Source organism: Hyperolius riggenbachi, chromosome 1 (genome assembly GCF_040937935.1).
Source record: "Hyperolius riggenbachi isolate aHypRig1 chromosome 1, aHypRig1.pri, whole genome shotgun sequence".
In the NCBI taxonomy this organism is placed as follows: domain Eukaryota; kingdom Metazoa; phylum Chordata; class Amphibia; order Anura; family Hyperoliidae; genus Hyperolius; species Hyperolius riggenbachi.
Window position 1 is genome coordinate 486227155 of NC_090646.1, and position 17161 is coordinate 486244315.

The 17161-nt window shown below is 45.6% G+C and overlaps 1 protein-coding gene across 3 annotated transcripts in view; it reads right to left on the bottom strand.

The window, feature by feature from the left end:
• Positions 1-9575: 9575 nt before the first annotated feature.
• Positions 9576-17161, bottom strand: part of MRPL52 (mitochondrial ribosomal protein L52) — a 31663-nt gene continuing 24077 nt past the window's right edge. For 2 of the 3 annotated variants that reach the window (XM_068271552.1, XM_068271551.1), the window contains exon 5: positions 9576-9822. In XM_068271552.1, the coding sequence (XP_068127653.1) occupies positions 9673-9822 (150 nt within the window). In that variant the 3' untranslated portion in view covers positions 9576-9672. Of the gene's footprint in view, positions 9823-16558; positions 16643-17161 lie in introns of all 3 variants that reach the window. The other variant, XM_068271553.1, reaches the window with a different exon arrangement.

Below are 17161 nucleotides of genomic sequence, written 5' to 3' on the forward strand. Positions count from 1 at the left end.
CAAATTACTCTGGTGACTCTACCTGTGCTTCTCAAAAATTCAATGTTTATTGTCATACAAAAATTTGGTCAATCAGTTGATACCCCTAACACATACAATCTATAAAACCATTTAAAATGGTACCATTTAAAAATCATACCAGGGTAGGAAGGAGCACTCTGTCAATTATCCACTGATTCATATCAGGTAATTGCTCAAACCCGGTCGCCCAGCCCAGCTCTATGCAAACCGTCTCAGCCACCAATGATTGGATCATGTGGGGCCCACCACCGACGCACACCACAGAGGCTTCAATATTCTATATCTGACAAGCAGGACAGCTGGATTACATGCTTGAACTTAGTGATAGACTCAAATGCGCAACTTTTTGTATTTGGATCACTTGAAACAGTTCCCACCTTACTGTGGCTTTAATATGTCACAAGAGGCTCTTGAATCATAACAGCAGTCCTGTAAAACCAGCTAAAAACTTTAAACAACTTCTGTATCACAGTCATGATAATGTGCAACATACTGCTCTTATTAGGGTGCCATATACAATACCGGTCCGTGGATGATCCGGCTCTTTGTTAACGGCTCATTCGCCGCTTCCATCAATAGACGTGATGTAGGCAGTGTGGGTGGTGGCTTGCTCCTCCGTGCTCCGTCCGTCCTGCTCAACTTGGCAGTTCTGTCCGCGGGTATCGTATGACGCCGTTCTCGGCCGTGTCTAGTAGGCTTCCTGGACCATGCGAGTGCTCGCTCTGTCCCTGGCCCTGCCTGCTGACGTGTTTCGCCCCGCCCACGGAGCTTTCACAAAGCATCAGGGTGATTTCGGCGTCACAGTAAGCATCACCTTAAAGGCGTAGCTCCTCCCCAGGGCTGTGATGTTATTCCATATACCTTTTCCAGTCATTCGGGTTCTTGCTGTAAAAAGGCGTTGCTTGATAATTTCATAGACAGGTGTTATTTCTACATAATTATAGGGGAATCCTCCCCATAAATAACCATCAAACATTTAAGAAGATTCCAGGAAGTCAGAGAACAATATGTATCCAGATGTCCAATTTTAATTGATATCGATTTCCCCAGATTATATTTGCTCTAATTCATAGTGCAGTCTCTGAAAATCGCTTACTAGGCAGCATAATTCACCATATACCGTATTTTTTGGACCATAAGACGCACCTGACCATAAGACACACCTAGGTTTAGAGGACAAAAAAACAAAAACAAAAAATCCATGGCGCAGAGGAATCTTGTAGACCTTTCCCTCCCACTTATTATGTAACTGGTGTATCCCCCCGTACATTTTGTGTCCCCGTGTACCACTCTGTCCCTTGTCCTTCTCTAACCCGCTGGTCATGTAAGGGCTTGTCAAGGAGTGACCCATGATTGGTATGGGAGGAGATAAGGGTAGGAGTGTACCGCCAATTGACCAGTAAAAGTTGAGCGCTAAACATGCATCCTTGATTATTTAGAAGTCAGGTTGAGCTGTGGGTGGAATCAGACTTTATCACACACAAACACACAGAGATGACATGTAATGTAGCTAAACATATGGGACCTCATACACAGTGACATAACATACTGCACATGACACAATGATTGTGGGACAGAACATAAAGGACACATCACTGTGCCCACACACTATGTTTATTCATCACACGCAGGGAGATAATGGGCTCAATTCTGGTAGCTGTGCGAGGTAAAGTAATCAGCAGTCGGGAAAATACCTCACACGGTTTTTTTTTTTTGCTTTTCTTAATTCTGGTACATTTTCCCACCTGCGCAGCATTCACCAGAAAATCGTTATGTGCACAGCATTCACCAGAAAATAATCGTTATGTGCGCAGCATTCACCAGAAAATAATCGCAATGTGGGAGCATTCACCAGCAGATAATCGCAATGTGGGAGCATTCACCAGAAAATAATCGCAATATGGGGAGCAGTCACCAGAAAATAATCGATATGTGCGCAGCATTCACCAGAAAATAAACGCAATGTGGGAGCATTCACCAGAAAATAAACGCAATGTGGGAGCTTTCACCAGAAAATAATCGCAATGTGGGGGAATTCACCAGAAAATAAACGCAATGTGGGGGCATTCACCAGAAAATAAACGCAATGTGGGGGCATTCACCAGAAAAACGCAATGTGAGGGCATTCACCAGAATATAAACGCAATGTGGGAGCATTCACCAGAAAATAAACGCAATGTGGGGGCATTCACCAGAAAATAATCGCAATGTGGGAGCATTCACCAGAAAATAATTGTTATGTGGGGGCAGTCACCAGAAAATAATCGTTATGTGGGGGCAGTCACCAGAAAATATTCGTTATGTGGGAGCAGTCACCAGAAAATAAACGCAATGTGGGAGCTTTCACCAGAAAATAATCGCAATGTGGGGGAATTCACCAGAAAATAAACGCAATGTGGGGGCATTCACCAGAAAATAAACGCAATGTGGGGGCATTCACCAGAAAAACGCAATGTGAGGGCATTCACCAGAATATAAACGCAATGTGGGAGCATTCACCAGAAAATAAACGCAATGTGGGGGCATTCACCAGAAAATAATCGCAATGTGGGAGCATTCACCAGAAAATAATTGTTATGTGGGGGCAGTCACCAGAAAATAATCGTTATGTGGGGGCAGTCACCAGAAAATATTCGTTATGTGGGAGCAGTCACCAGAAAATAATCGTTATGTGGGGGCAGTCACCAGAAAATAATCGTTATGTGGGGACAGTCACCAGAAAATAATCGTTATGTGGGGACAGTCACCAGAAAATAATCGTTATGTGGGGGCAGTCACCAGAAAATATTCGTTATGTGGGGGCAGTCACCAGAAAATAATCGTTATGTGGGGGCAGTCACCAGAAAATAATAGTTATGTGGGGGCAGTCACCAGAAAATAATCGTTATGTGGGGGCAGTCACCAGAAAATAAACCTGTTCAAATAAAAAAAAAATTCACTCACCTGGCCAGCCTCTGACGTGAGCTCCCCGACGTGCAGCCAGCCTCTCTCGTGCAGCTCCTCCAGCGACGATCCTGCAGCAGAGCAGCCAGTTTCTCCCTCGCTGACAGGCAGAGTGCAGGGCTACGGGAAGATGGCGCCCGAAGCCCTGTACTGGAGACACAAATAGTCTCTAGTGCAGTGCTTCGGCAGCCATCTTGCCGTAGCCCTGCTCTGCCTCCGGGGACCAGTCCCCGCAGTGCGCTGCGGGGACTTCAACACCTGGGGGGTCCAGGCCCCCGGGCCCCTTCTTTAGGAGGCGGGCCCGGTCGCCACGGCGACCCCTGCGACCGCGGGCCCTACGCCCATGATTAGAAGTCAGGTTGAGCTGTGGGTAGAATCAGACTTTATCACACACAAACACACAGAGATGACATGTAATGTAGCTAAACATATGGGACCTCATACACAGTGACATAACATACTGCACATGACACAATGATTGTGGGACAGAACATAAACATCACTGTGCCCACACACTATGTTTATTCATCACACGCAGGGAGATAATGGGCTCAATTCTGGTAGCTGTGCGAGGTAAAGTAATCAGCAGTCGGGAAAATACCTCACACGGTTTTTTTTTTTGCTTTTCTTAATTCTGGTACATTTTCTCACCTGCTGCTTACAGTCGCTAAATTACCGACATGCAGGGGGAAAACAGTGAGGTATTTTCCCGACTGCTGGAAGCCCCGGCCAGCCCGCCTCCTGAGGGTCCCAGAGCTGAGGAGGGGGGCACAGCGCAGGAAGGGGGGAAATTGTGCACAGAGCAGCGGGGAGGGGGGGAAGCCTCCCCCCCCTCCCTCACCTAGGGGCCCCCCCTTCCACGCTCCCCCTCCCTCCAAAAGTGCAGCCAGCCAGCGGCAGCAGCGACTCAGCGAAGAATCACTTACCGGCAATGATCAGAGCAATAGCGCTGCGTGCCGCTGGGCTGGTCTCCGTCTCCTGCACTGACCAATCACACTCTCGCAGGAAGTACTGCAAGAGCGTGATTGGTCAGTGCAGGAGACGGAGACAAGCCCAGCCCAGCGGCACGCAGCGCTATTGCTATGATCCTGCCGGTAAGTGATTCTTCGCTGAGTCGCTGCTGCCGCTGGCTGGCTACACTTTTGGAGGGAGGGGGGAGCGCGGAAGGAGGGGCCCCTAGGTGAGGGAGGGGGGGAGGCTTCCCCCCCCCCTCCCCACTGCTCTGCACAATTTCCCCCCTTCCTGCGCTGTGCCCCCCTCCTCAGCTCTGGGACCCCCACTAACTGGGGATATCTGCCGCCAATCTCGTCGCATTTGTGGGGAAATCTGCTTCCAATCTCATCCCATTAGTGGGAAAATCTGCTGCCAATTTTGTCGCATTTGTGGGGAAATCTGTTGCCAATCTCGTTGCATTTGTGGGGAAATCTGCTGCCAACCTCATCCCATTAGTGGGAAAATCTGCTGCCAATCATGTCGCATTTGTGGGGAAATCGGCTGCCAATCTCGTCGCATTTGTGGGGAAATCTGCTGCCAATAAGATTGTATTTGTGGGGATATCTGCTGCCAATCTCGTCGCATTTGTGGGGAAATCTTCCAATCTCATCGCATTTGCGGGGAAATCCGCTGCCAATCTCGTCGCATTTGTGGCGAAAGCCGCTGCAAATCTCATCGGATTTGTGGGGAAATCTACTGCCAATCTCATCGCATTTGTGGGGATATCTGCTGCCAATCTCGTTGCATTTGTGGGGAAATCTGCCGCCAGTCTAATTGCCTTTGTGGGGATATCTGCCGCCAATCGAATTGCATTTTGTGGGGATATCTGCCACCAATCTGATTGCATTTTCTGGGGATATCTGATGCCAATCTGATTGTATTTTGTTGGGAAATCTGCCGCCAGTCTAATTGCTTTTGTGGGGATATCTGCCGCTAATCGAATTGCATTTTGTGGGGATATCTGCCACCAATCTGCTTGCATTTTCTGGGGATATCTGACGCCAATCTGATTGTATTTTGTTGGGAAATCTGCCGCCAATCTAATTGCTTTAGTGGGGATATCTGCCGCCAATCAAATTGCATTTGTGGGGATATCTGCCACCAATCGAATTGCATTTTGTGGGGATATCTGCTGCCAATCTGACTTTATTTTGTGGGGGTATCTGCCCTCAATCTAATTGCATTTTGTGGGGATATCTGCCGCCAAATTGATTGCATTTTGTCAAAAAATTTGCTACCATTTGACTACTTGATGAATTATCATGAGGCATGTAACTACTTGATTATTTTATCTAAAATGTATCGGGTCGGACTTAATCTCTGTGAATAACACCGCTACTTACTTTGTGTTTTTTTTCGGAGCACTTTTAGAGGCTGGGGGTCGGGAGGGGGAGGTCGGAACAAAGAACAAGCTGAAAAGGCTCCATGTTATGTGACCGATATCACAATTCTATCACAACACTGCATTTATCATGTGGTAGAGGTAGGTCTAATTATGTGAGGTAAAAGACATGCAAACGCGCACCTTATTTCACTTCAGAATTCAAGTGCGAGGTATTTCACTACTAAATACCACACATTTTTAGTAGAAAATTACCACATGAATTACCTCATGAAATTATATGAGGTAAAACTTTACTTAACCACTTCAGGACTCAGCCTTTACCCCCCCCCCCCCCCTTAAGGACTAGCGCTGATCTGTGCTGGGTGGGCTCTACAGCCCCCAGCACAGATCAAATACCAGGCAGAGCGACCAGATCGCCCCCTTTTTTCCCCACTAGGGGGATGTGTTGGGGGGGTCTGATCGCTCCTGCCTGCGTGTGGCTGGCAGGGGGGGGGGGGGCACCTCAAAGCCCCCTCCACTGCAGAACTCCCTCCCTGTCCCGCAGATCGGAGGCTGATTGGCCGGGGATCGCTGATCTGGTACAACGCTGCTACTGTTAGCAGCGTTGTACAAATGTAAACAAAGCGGATTATTCCGCTTGTGTTTACATTTAGCCTGCGAGCCGCGATCGGCGGCCCGCAGGCTATTCACGGAGCCCCCCGCCATGAATTGACAGGAAACAGCCGCTCGCACGAGCGGCTGTTTCCTGATTAATTAGCCTGCAGCCGTGCGAGCGGCTGTTTCCTGATTAATTAGCCTGCAGCCGGCGACGCAGATGTGCGTCGCTGATCCTGGAGCTACCACTTTGCCGACGCGCGTTATGAGTGCGCGGTCGGCAAGTCGTTAAACTACCAGAATTCAAAAGTTGATTTCCCTCATGAGGTAAACCCAATTCCATGAGGTAATTATTTAATAAACGCTACCAGAATTGAGCCCAATCGATAAGCGCGCAGTAATTGGGGACATCGCACACAGGTAAAACTTGCTGCTGGCCTCATCAATCACCCTCAGCTCCCTAAAAATTGGCTGAGGCGCTGGGCAGGGGGCAAGCATTGGCAGGTGACTGGCTGACCAGTGAAAGCGCTGCTGAAGCCTGCTATAGAAGCATCTGGTCTCACCTCTGCTATCTTATGTCCACCCGGGCAATGAGTGTCTCTCTCCCCACCACCTGTCATGTCCGTCCACCTTATGTGCCTGCTAGCTGCTGGGGGTTATTTGGCATTAAAATCCATGGAGCCCGATTGCAGCCGCCGGCGATGGGGATCAAATACAGTCCAGGCAGCATCCATAGCAGTAGCGTTGCAGCGGCAGCTAGATCGTCCTTCTTTCCTCCACGCTGATTTAAATCCACACGCTGCTGGTCTGTCCGTTGATTGGAAGCTCTGATCCCAGAGGCGGGACCACCGCTCGTCACTTCGGCTAATCACAGCACTCCCTTTACATACTTTACAGTTTCCACAACTAAACATGCCTTTAGTCTTAGGCTTTCTAACCATGTCAGATTTTTTACTTGTAAATTCTGATCTCACCAACATAGATTTTAGATTCTTAGCTTTTCTAGCCGTCATATAAGGTCTTTCCCCCACTAATCTCTTTATTTTTTCATCCATCATCATTACATGCCAATGTTTTTGCAATAATTATTGGAGATTATACCAATTTCTGCGCAACCGGTGGAATTTACCTCTCGGTATTGCACGTTTCTGGCACATAAGATGAGGACTCCCAAAGTGAAGCAGTGTGTTACCTGCTGTTGGCTTCCTATAAGTTTTGGTTGCCAAAGACAAACCCTCCTTTCTAATCATGAGATCTAGAAAGGAAATCTCACTCTCATGCCAAACATACGTGAATGACAAATTCCTCATATTAATACCCAAGCAATCAACAAACTTTTTCAAAGTCTCTGAGCCACAGCCGCACGTGCTCCTGGAAGAGGTCCATAGGGTACATGTCCTGACGCTCCCAAAGTACCAAATGGAGGCATGCATACGCCGGAGCGCAGGACACCCACATTGACGTGCACCTAGCATGGCGGTAGAACCGCCCATCAAACATGAAACAGTTGTACTCTAGCAGGAGCTCCAATGCTTCCACGATGTGTGGAATTCGGTGTTTTGTTTTTTATTCTTTATCAATGAATGCTGAATCTGCGTACTGTCTCTACATGATGTGCCTTTTTCTTTTTTGCTGCTTCTTCAGTGAGCCCATTGTGTGTGATCAAATATATGACATGTTGCTGTCCTAGTTGTATTTTATAGGGTGGTGGTACGATAAAGGTGATTGGCTAAAAGTACCTTCCCTTCCTGCCATAATCAATAATGGCATCCACATTTTTTTTTTATCACACTAATGCCTCTTGCACACTACATGCGATTCTGATTTTTTTTATACGTCCGATTTTGAATTCCGATTAAAAATCTTAGCAGCATGCAGTATGTTTTTTAATCGGAATCCAAAATCAGAACAGATAAAAAAAATCAGAATCGCGTGTAGTGTGCAAGAGGCCTCAGAGCTCTCCATTATCCATGCCAAATGTGGAAAGCCTGAACCTTAACCACCAACAAACAGGCATGTTTAATTATATTTAGATTGAAAATGACATTGTTTTAATAGATTCTCCAGAGATGATACGCTGAAGACTCTGTACTGAAAAAAGTGCCCCTGGGGGGTGGATACCATAGCGTCTTCTCTCATCCCACAGTGGTCTCTCTCTGCCCCTCGGAAGGCACAGCCGACAACTTGTCAGGAGACTTGCGCCTGCACAGTAGAGCGGACCCGACTGGAATCAGCTATTTCTGCCTATTTCCACGCCGAGAGCCGCTACTGCGCCTGCGCTGGAGCAGGGAAATATTTACATGGCTGCCATTCGGAGCAGCATAGCAAGACCACCGTGGGACGGAGGAAGTCTCGATAGGATCCAGAGGCTTCATCCTCCCGAGGCGAGTACCCCTGAGGGGCGTTTTTTTTTCATACAGATTCTCTTTAAATGTAATGTTTATATTACATCTGTTAGAAATATGGTGTAGCATATTCCTGAATTAAGAACTAATGGTACAGTAATGACCCCTCCCCAACCCATCTATCGTCCGAAAGCAGAGAGCCTAAAGAGTTAGGCTTAGTTTACATGGATGATTTCAAGCTTTTAAATGTCACATTTTAAACTCTCAAGTTGCACTTGCCAAAAAAAAACAAAAAACATGCATTGAGCTAAATTGCGAAGGGTGGAATTTGTAGTGTTATACAGGTTTTGCAGATGTCCATGCATTTTAGTATCATGTGAGAATGTGCTTGGCGTGTTCTATAAAGGCAGTGATAGGCAAACTTGGCTCTTCAACTGTTAAGGAACTACAAGTCCCACAATGCATTGCAGGAGACTGACAGCCACAGTCATGATTCATAAAGGCAAATGCATTGTGGGACTTGTAGTTCCTTAACAGCTGGAGAGCCAAGTTTACCTATCACTGTATAAGGGGTTAGGGCCATTGATTTTCCCAGTACTGATAATTTTTTCTCCTGATTTTTCTTCTACTCATTCTGTCAAAAAGGGCTGACTTTAGATGCTAAGTGAAGGTCCTTCTTTCAAAAACACCAGGGTCCTTACCCTTAACTAGCATTGGGACACCAAGGAAAGCTCTTGAGTTTCTCACAGCACCTGGTATGTGAACCAGGAAGTGTTCAGGAGAGCCCTGACATGTAATATCAAAAGCCATGAAATGAATTTACAAAACCACTGCAAGCCTTCTGGAAACTGCTCTGACACTATGATTTCCTCCCAAGGATGTGCTTCTGCTGCTGCAACCTCTGCATTAAAACATTTTATAAAATAAAGGAGGACATTTATCTAGTAAGACCAACTTTACCATGTACAATTTCTGCTTGACAAATTGCTACTTTAAATGGCTTTAAAGGCAGGCCTAACTTAACTTTAATGGAAAAAAAAATTCCTTTATTAAATTCCTCTACTCCATGTATACCATGCAAGTATATTCGCAGATCTCATTGCAGCTGCTAACCCCCTACAGCTGTAGATTTTGTGAGTATGGTAACTGTACACAGCTGCTTAAAGGGACAGTAACTAGATGTGCCTGCTGTCTATAGTAGATCTTGTGTCTTGCTTTCATGCAGGACTGTACACTTCTTTTGGATATAAAGAGATATAGAATACTCTGTGTTGCATTTTCATTGTAACAAATGTCAAACTAAAGTTTGATTCAAAAAGAAACATCATAACTGGTTGCATACTAAAATTCATTTTTTTATCTATTAAATAATTTTATTTTGTACCTACAGGGATGGACCAAAACAGATGAGACTATGGCTGCCTTTTATATTTATTTGGATTTGGGCTTTTTAGGAAATAATGCCTTGGATTTTAGAAGGCTCTTCTGTCTTAAAACTTCTTTCTGTCTGAGCTCCTCTTGCTGGTTATTCCACTTTTTTATCCCTTCATCTATTTCATTGCTTAGAAGGATAATCCGGCTCTATGAAAAGAGGAGAACAATAAAAGTCAGACAGCAACAATACTGGGATCTACATAATAACTGAAACACTTGATGTCAGAAAACTAGAAAAGGCAAAAATATACCAAACTATTGTCATAAATATGAGCTTAATAAAGCTGTGCAAAACATTACAAAGAAAGTCACAAGTGCAACAGCTCAGAGCTAGGGGTGATCAAAGAGATGGAAATACCTCTGAGTTATTGCAAATTTACTTACATTTTTATGCAAATATATGCAGCTTGAAATGGACCAATCAAGTCCCACCCAGGTTTAAATGGATTGGTCCATTTTCAATTTGCATCTCTTTGATCAGCCCTAGTAAGCGCTATCAAAAGAGGATGAATTATTGATGGCCGGTCATGGTTTATACCGGATACTGTATGTATATAATCTGAACCCCCAGTCAGTGTGCCGCACTGTGTAATAAACTGACACCCTGATAATAAAGGATAATAATTTATTGTCAGAAGACCTGAGAGAGACTGCCATGTGTATTCCCTATGGAAAACATGTGTTACTTGCCAGGCTGTTATTTCGATCCTCTCCCTCTAATAATGCATTGATCAGACTGCCTTGCTTGCTACATAAATGTTCTGAGTCCATAACTCAGACACAGCTGAAGCCAAATGATTTGCATGGAAGCCAGGTTACTGCAGTTTTTATTTTATTTTTCTCTCCTCTCACACTACAGGTTTCTTTCAAGTAGAAATACAGACTCTAGTCACACTGAAAAGAACACAGCTTTAGGGAGAAAGGTAACAAATACCTCCCTCCCCAGGAAAGCTCCCTCCAGCCCCTGGTACTGCCGTCACTGCAGTGAAGAGCCAGCAGATCCTTCTTCCAAGATAGTTTACAGACCCACCCCTTTTGGTATGCAGTACTCTTATAGTATGGGATAGCTTTGACAGCTAGAGTTGCTACCCAATAACATAAATGGGAAGGAGCGGGGTGAACTGATATAGCTATAAGGAAAACTCACTACAGACTTCACCATTGTGCCAGGGTATGTGGGACCTGGACACAAAAAGGACGACAACAATGGACCAGAGGGCCTTCCTATGGAGGAAGCCTTTTTTCTTGAAATATGCATTAATGAAACAGATGGACTTATCATACATATAGTAAACTAGTAGACCCAAGCCCATTTAAAACCTTTTTTCTACCGCCGCTGCCAGTGCGCATGCACCCTCACCCGCCCGCCTCGCTCCCTGGTCCCGTCCAGCTGTCCGTACTGCCCACATGCGCAGTAGAAAATAACAGGGACACAGAGACAGCTGGACGCATCGACACAGGGAGATTATTATAGAGGATGCTTGGATAGCGGGTAAAATTGGAAACAGACATATTGGACTGATGCATAGCAGAACACCCCAGTTTCTCTGAAACACTTTTTTTTGTAGCTTTTGGTGCTCTATCTTTTTAATATATAAACCCGGAAAAAGTAGCAATGGACAGAGAAGCTTTTTATGCCTCCAGTTCTGCCAGTCACTGGGAGTGTGCCAGGCCCAATACCACACAGTTCAGGTAAGATGCTTGTCAGTGTGCCACACTCAGGAAGTGATCTAGAAATCTGTGTAGCCTTGTGGTTGAGGAGAAACTGAGCTGTGACTGGAGGGCTGACGCTTGCTTCCAAGAACTCCAGGAAAAATAATACAGTACTGTAAATACGACGATTAAAAATAAGAAAAAGAAGTCAAATAATTAAAAATGAGATCTGTAAAAATGATTTGCTCCTCTGAACTCGGCAGAAGAATTTATCTAATTTCTAAAAAAAAGGTGAAAAGTACTGTACATAATTTAGGGCTGGTTCACACGGACACTTGGCGGTGTCGGGTGGCTGGATGCCGTGACGTCCTGTTCAGGAGGGGCGGCGGTATGGCGATCAGCGTTTTTTTGGCCCCCAGCGGTTTTTGTCCCCAGGGACATGAAGCCGCCGCGGCTAGGCGACCCTGGATGCCGCGTGCGGCTTCTAGGGCCGGCTGGAATGACGCAGAAAATCGAGATCGGAACGCAGCAATTGTACAATCAACGGTAATCGCCAGTAGCCGCGCGATGCTAAACGCTCCCATTCACTTGAATGGGAGCGTTTAGCCGAAGAGTCCTGAACGCTTGCTGGTAAATGCCGCCAAGCGTCCGTGTGAGCCAGCCCTAAGAGTGTGTAGTGAAGCAAATAAATATGAATACAGAGACCACTGTATTCTATGCAGAGATAAAAGCAGCAGTACTAAATCTAGTCACTAGAGGGCACTTCTTGCTCATATTCATTTTTTTATTTCAATCGTTTATATTGGGTTTTGTAGAACAAGAAGCATACAGAAACTGTATAAACATTGAGTAACATCAACAAAGGACAGCAAAAAAATTATTGTCATATACGTAACTAGACAATAGTAAACAATTGTAAAGAAGATAATAAATCCAAAGATCATCCGTAATACAGAAATATTATATTCAGGTACACTTAGTAGTACAGGTAATCAGAAATAACACATAACATAACCAGTGTTGCTTCATAAGGGAGGTAGCTGTTGTAGATATAAGATAAACAAAATACCTCTCACCCATTTACTAGACCAGAATTTTGGCTGGGTAAGAGCCTATTTCGTTAGAGCAGCGTTTTTCAACCAGTGTGCCGCGGCATGTTGCCTGGTGTGCCGTCCTCTTCCCCCCCTCCCGCACGTCCCCGCGGCCACCACTGCTATTACCTTAGCAGCGGCTGCTCTCCCCTCTCCAGCGCATGTGTTTATTCAAGGCAAGCAGCGTATCTCCCAGCTGCTCTGTGATGCGCAGGAATCAGGGCTCGGTTACCATAGTAACGGCGATACATATTGCCGCTACAGGAAGCCGCTGCCCTGATTCCTGTCGCTTCACACAGAGCAGCCGGGAGATACGCTGCTTGCCTTGAATAAAAACATGCGCTGGAGAGCGGAGAGCGGCAGCTGTTAAGGTAATAACAGCGGCGGGGGGCACCACCTACCCATACTGGCTATACTGGGGCACTATACTAGCTATACTGGGGCACTATACTGGGGCGCTATACTGGGGCACTATACTAGCTATACTGGGGCACTATTCTGGCTGTACTGGGGCACTATTCTGGCTATACTGGGGCACTATTCTGGCTATACTGGGGGCACTATACTGGCTATACTGGGGCACTATACTGGGGCACTATACTAGCTATACTGGGGCACTATACTGGCTATACTGGGGCACTATACTGGCTATACTGGGGGCACTATACTGGCTATACTGGGGGCACTATACTGGCTATACTGGGGGCACTATACTGGCTATACTGGGGGCACTATTCTGGCTATACTGGGACACTATTCTGGCTATACTGGGACACTATTCTGGCTATACTGGGACACTATTCTGGCTATACTGGGACACTATTCTGGCTATACTGGGACACTATTCTGGCTATACTGGGACACTATTCTGGCTATACTGGGGCACTATTCTGGCTATACTGGGGCACTATTCTGGCTGTACTGGGGCACTATTCTGGCTATACTGGGGCACTATTCTGGCTATACTGGGGGCACTATACTGGCTATACTGGGGGCACTATACTGGCTATACTGGGGGCACTATACTGGCTATACTGGGGGCACTATACTGGCTATACTGGGGGCACTATACTGGCTATACTGGGGGCACTATACTGGCTATACTGGGACACTATTCTGGCTATACTGGGACACTATTCTGGCTATACTGGGACACTATTCTGGCTATACTGGGACACTATTCTGGCTATACTGGGACACTATTCTGGCTATACTGGGACACTATTCTGGCTATACTGGGGCACTATTCTGGCTGTACTGGGGCACTATTCTGGCTATACTGGGGCACTATTCTGGCTATACTGGGGCACTATACTGGCTATACTGGGGGCACTATACTGGCTATACTGGGGCACTATACTGGGGCACTATACTAGCTATACTGGGGCACTATACTGGCTATACTGGGGCACTATACTGGCTATACTGGGGGCACTATACTGGCTATACTGGGGGCACTATACTGGCTATACTGGGGGCACTATACTGGCTATACTGGGGGCACTATACTGGCTATACTGGGGGCACTATACTGGCTATACTGGGGGCACTATACTGGCTATACTGGGGGCACTATACTGGCTATACTGGGGGCACTATACTGGCTATACTGGGGGCACTATTCTGGCTATACTGGGACACTATTCTGGCTATACTGGGACACTATTCTGGCTATACTGGGACACTATTCTGGCTATACTGGGACACTATTCTGGCTATACTGGGACACTATTCTGGCTATACTGGGACACTATTCTGGCTATACTGGGGCACTATTCTGGCTATACTGGGGCACTATTCTGGCTATACTGGGGCACTATTCTGGCTATACTGGGGCACTATTCTGGCTATACTGGGGCACTATTCTGGATATACTGGGGCACTATTCTGGATATACTGGGGCACTATTCTGGATATACCGGGGCACTATTCTGGATATACCGGGGCACTATTCTGGCTATACTGGGGGCACTGTACTGGCTATACTGGGGGCACTATACTAGCTATACTGAGGCAACTAAACTCCCTCCTACACTGGGGCAACTATGCTAGCTATGCAGCCAGACCCCAGCCCCCCCCCCCCCCCCCATAGCCTGCTGTGCATGGCACTGTCCATTAGGTCGTGCAAACCTCCCCCGCCGTTCCCCGGAGAAAAATTTGGTCAGAAAGTGTTCCCCGGGCCGGAAAAGGTTGGAAACCACTGCGTTAGAGTGTAGTAAATAGCTAATATAACCTGTCTCCCAGCGGAGGCAGGAGTGGGCTGCGGGTATAAACCGCCCCGTGCATATGGAGGTAGGGTTTTTATAATTAAAAGGTGCTTCCAAAGCAAGGAATTTTTATAGGAGGAATTGGACAGAAAGCGAGAGCAAAGGAAAGAAAGAAAGGGAGGAAGTACAGAGGAAGAGTTAAAGTATGGGATGAGGAGAGCCAACAGTGTCAAAAAGCAGCTGAAGCAGTAGGGGCTTGAATTACATGGAAGGGTTAAAGATTACCAACCCTCGTGCTACAGTCAGCGCTCAAAAGGTACTCTTTAAAAGGAGACCATATTTTATTAAAATTTAGCCATATTGTCCTCTAGCCTAGCGCACAATTTTTCAAAAAAAAAAAAAACAAAAAAAAAAAAAAAGGGATGCGACTCAATCTGTTTTTTACTAGATCAAAGGAAAGAATTCCGGAATTCCATGCAGCTGCAATCGTCAGCTTAGTAGCGGTAAATATATAATTAACTAATTTGTTTTTGCGATTTAGTGAGATTAGGATAGGGGAAGCCTAGTAAAGTGTGGAAAAGGTTCTTAGGTATTGGTTGATTAACTAAGGAAGAGGCCCAAGTACACACTCTTAGCCAGAGTTGACGAACTTTAGTACATTTCCACCAGACATGGTCATGGGTGCCAGGAGAACTACACCCCCTGAAGCAATTTGAGGAAATATCATTATTGAATTTAGCCAGACGAGAGGGAACCATGTACCACCTAAAGAGTAGCTTGTAGTTCACTTTTCATATTCACTTTTGGATTAAAATTAATGTCATTATGTTACCTGTACCATATATAGATAAACAAAATACCAGAAGCAGAAAGTGACATTAAACTTTTACGCACAACAGACTGCAAATAAATAGTTTTCACTGTTCCTTCCCCCCCCCCCCCCCCCCCCCTTAAGACAGTTCACAGCATCTTTTGGCCCGTTTTGCTCTGCAGCCAACAGTTAGCTGACATAGCAAAATGTCAAAAAGAATCTGTTTCCTTTCACCTCTATGTACAAAGGATCCATAAATCCATCCTGACGGAGTTTGTGAATAGGTGACCATTTAAACTAAAAACCTAATCATCTCTGTAGAGGAACTGGACTAATTTAGTGTTGGAATTGTTGTCAGACTGCTGTCTTTTTTTCCCAGGAGCAAAAGCAAAACTTTAAACTACACCTGAACTGACGGGGATATATAGAGGCTGCCATATTTATTTTCTTTTAAACAATACCAATTACCTGGCTGATCTCTTTGGCTGCACTATTGTATGAATCCCACACCTGTAACAAGCATGCAGCTAGTCCAGTCAGAAGCCTCTGATCTGCATGCTTGTTCAGGGTCTATGGCTAAGACTCAGCAGGACGGCTAGGTAATCTGCAGGATTTAAAAGGAAATCCATGTCAGCCTCCATATCCCTCTCAGTTCAGGTGTGCACTAAATGATCAGTGTTTTCCAGCATGGTTTGGGCCATGTGCATATACAATCATTCCTACCCACAGGGCTGAAACCCAGGTAAGTTTGTATGAGATATAAACACATACATATATATGTACATAATTTTTCCTGAGATCCATGTGGTAAATGGTGGTGTCTGCTGGCACTTAAAGGACAGTTGAACTGAGAGGGTTATGGAGGCTGCCATATATATTTCCTTTTAATCAATACCAGTTGCCTGGCAGTCCTGCTGAGCTATTTGGCTGCAGTAGTGTCTGAGTCACACCAGAAACAAGCATGCAGCTAATCTCATCAGATCTGACATTGTCAGAAACATCTCATCTGCTGCATGCTTGTTCAGGGTCTATGGTTAAAAGTATTATAGGCAAGGGATCAGCAGGATAGCCAGGCAACTGGCATTACTTAAAAGGAAATAAATATGGCAGCCTCCACATACCTCTTGGTAAAGTTGTCCTTTAAAGGTTCTTTATGCAATTAACGTGTGTTGCAATTCAGTGCTTATGCTCCATCCCAGAAGCTTCTGTGATAGGTGTTGAGAGAATAAAATATCTTCATTTAAAAAGAGATCTCCGTTTCCCAGTCAAGATTCTATAATCTTTAAAGTAACCATTCAAAACCACTTCAGCATATCTGTATTTTAAAATACTCCCTTTCATTTCTAAAGCTGTAACTAGAACAGAGTGGTGATGTCAGGGATCTGCCTGATGGTCACCTGATCAGTAAATAGACCCCCCAGGGAACTATGAGGCTCTTTTATATGTCACCATGTCAGCTGCAACATAGAAAGCATGTCTTCCCCAGGGTGACAATTAGGGTCACACCTCGGGCATTTTCGTGGGTTTTTTAAGCACTGGCGATTTCAGAAATCGCCCTAAAAGTGCTTGCGCTATAATTCCCCATGAGAGTATTCACATAGGAGCGGTTCAATTTCGATCCGCTCCCCAAAGCGCTGCCTGTACCATTTTCTGTGCGATTTGCCTATAATGGAAGGTATAGGGAAATCGCAAGAAAAAGCAAGAGGCTCTGGCCTCTGACACAG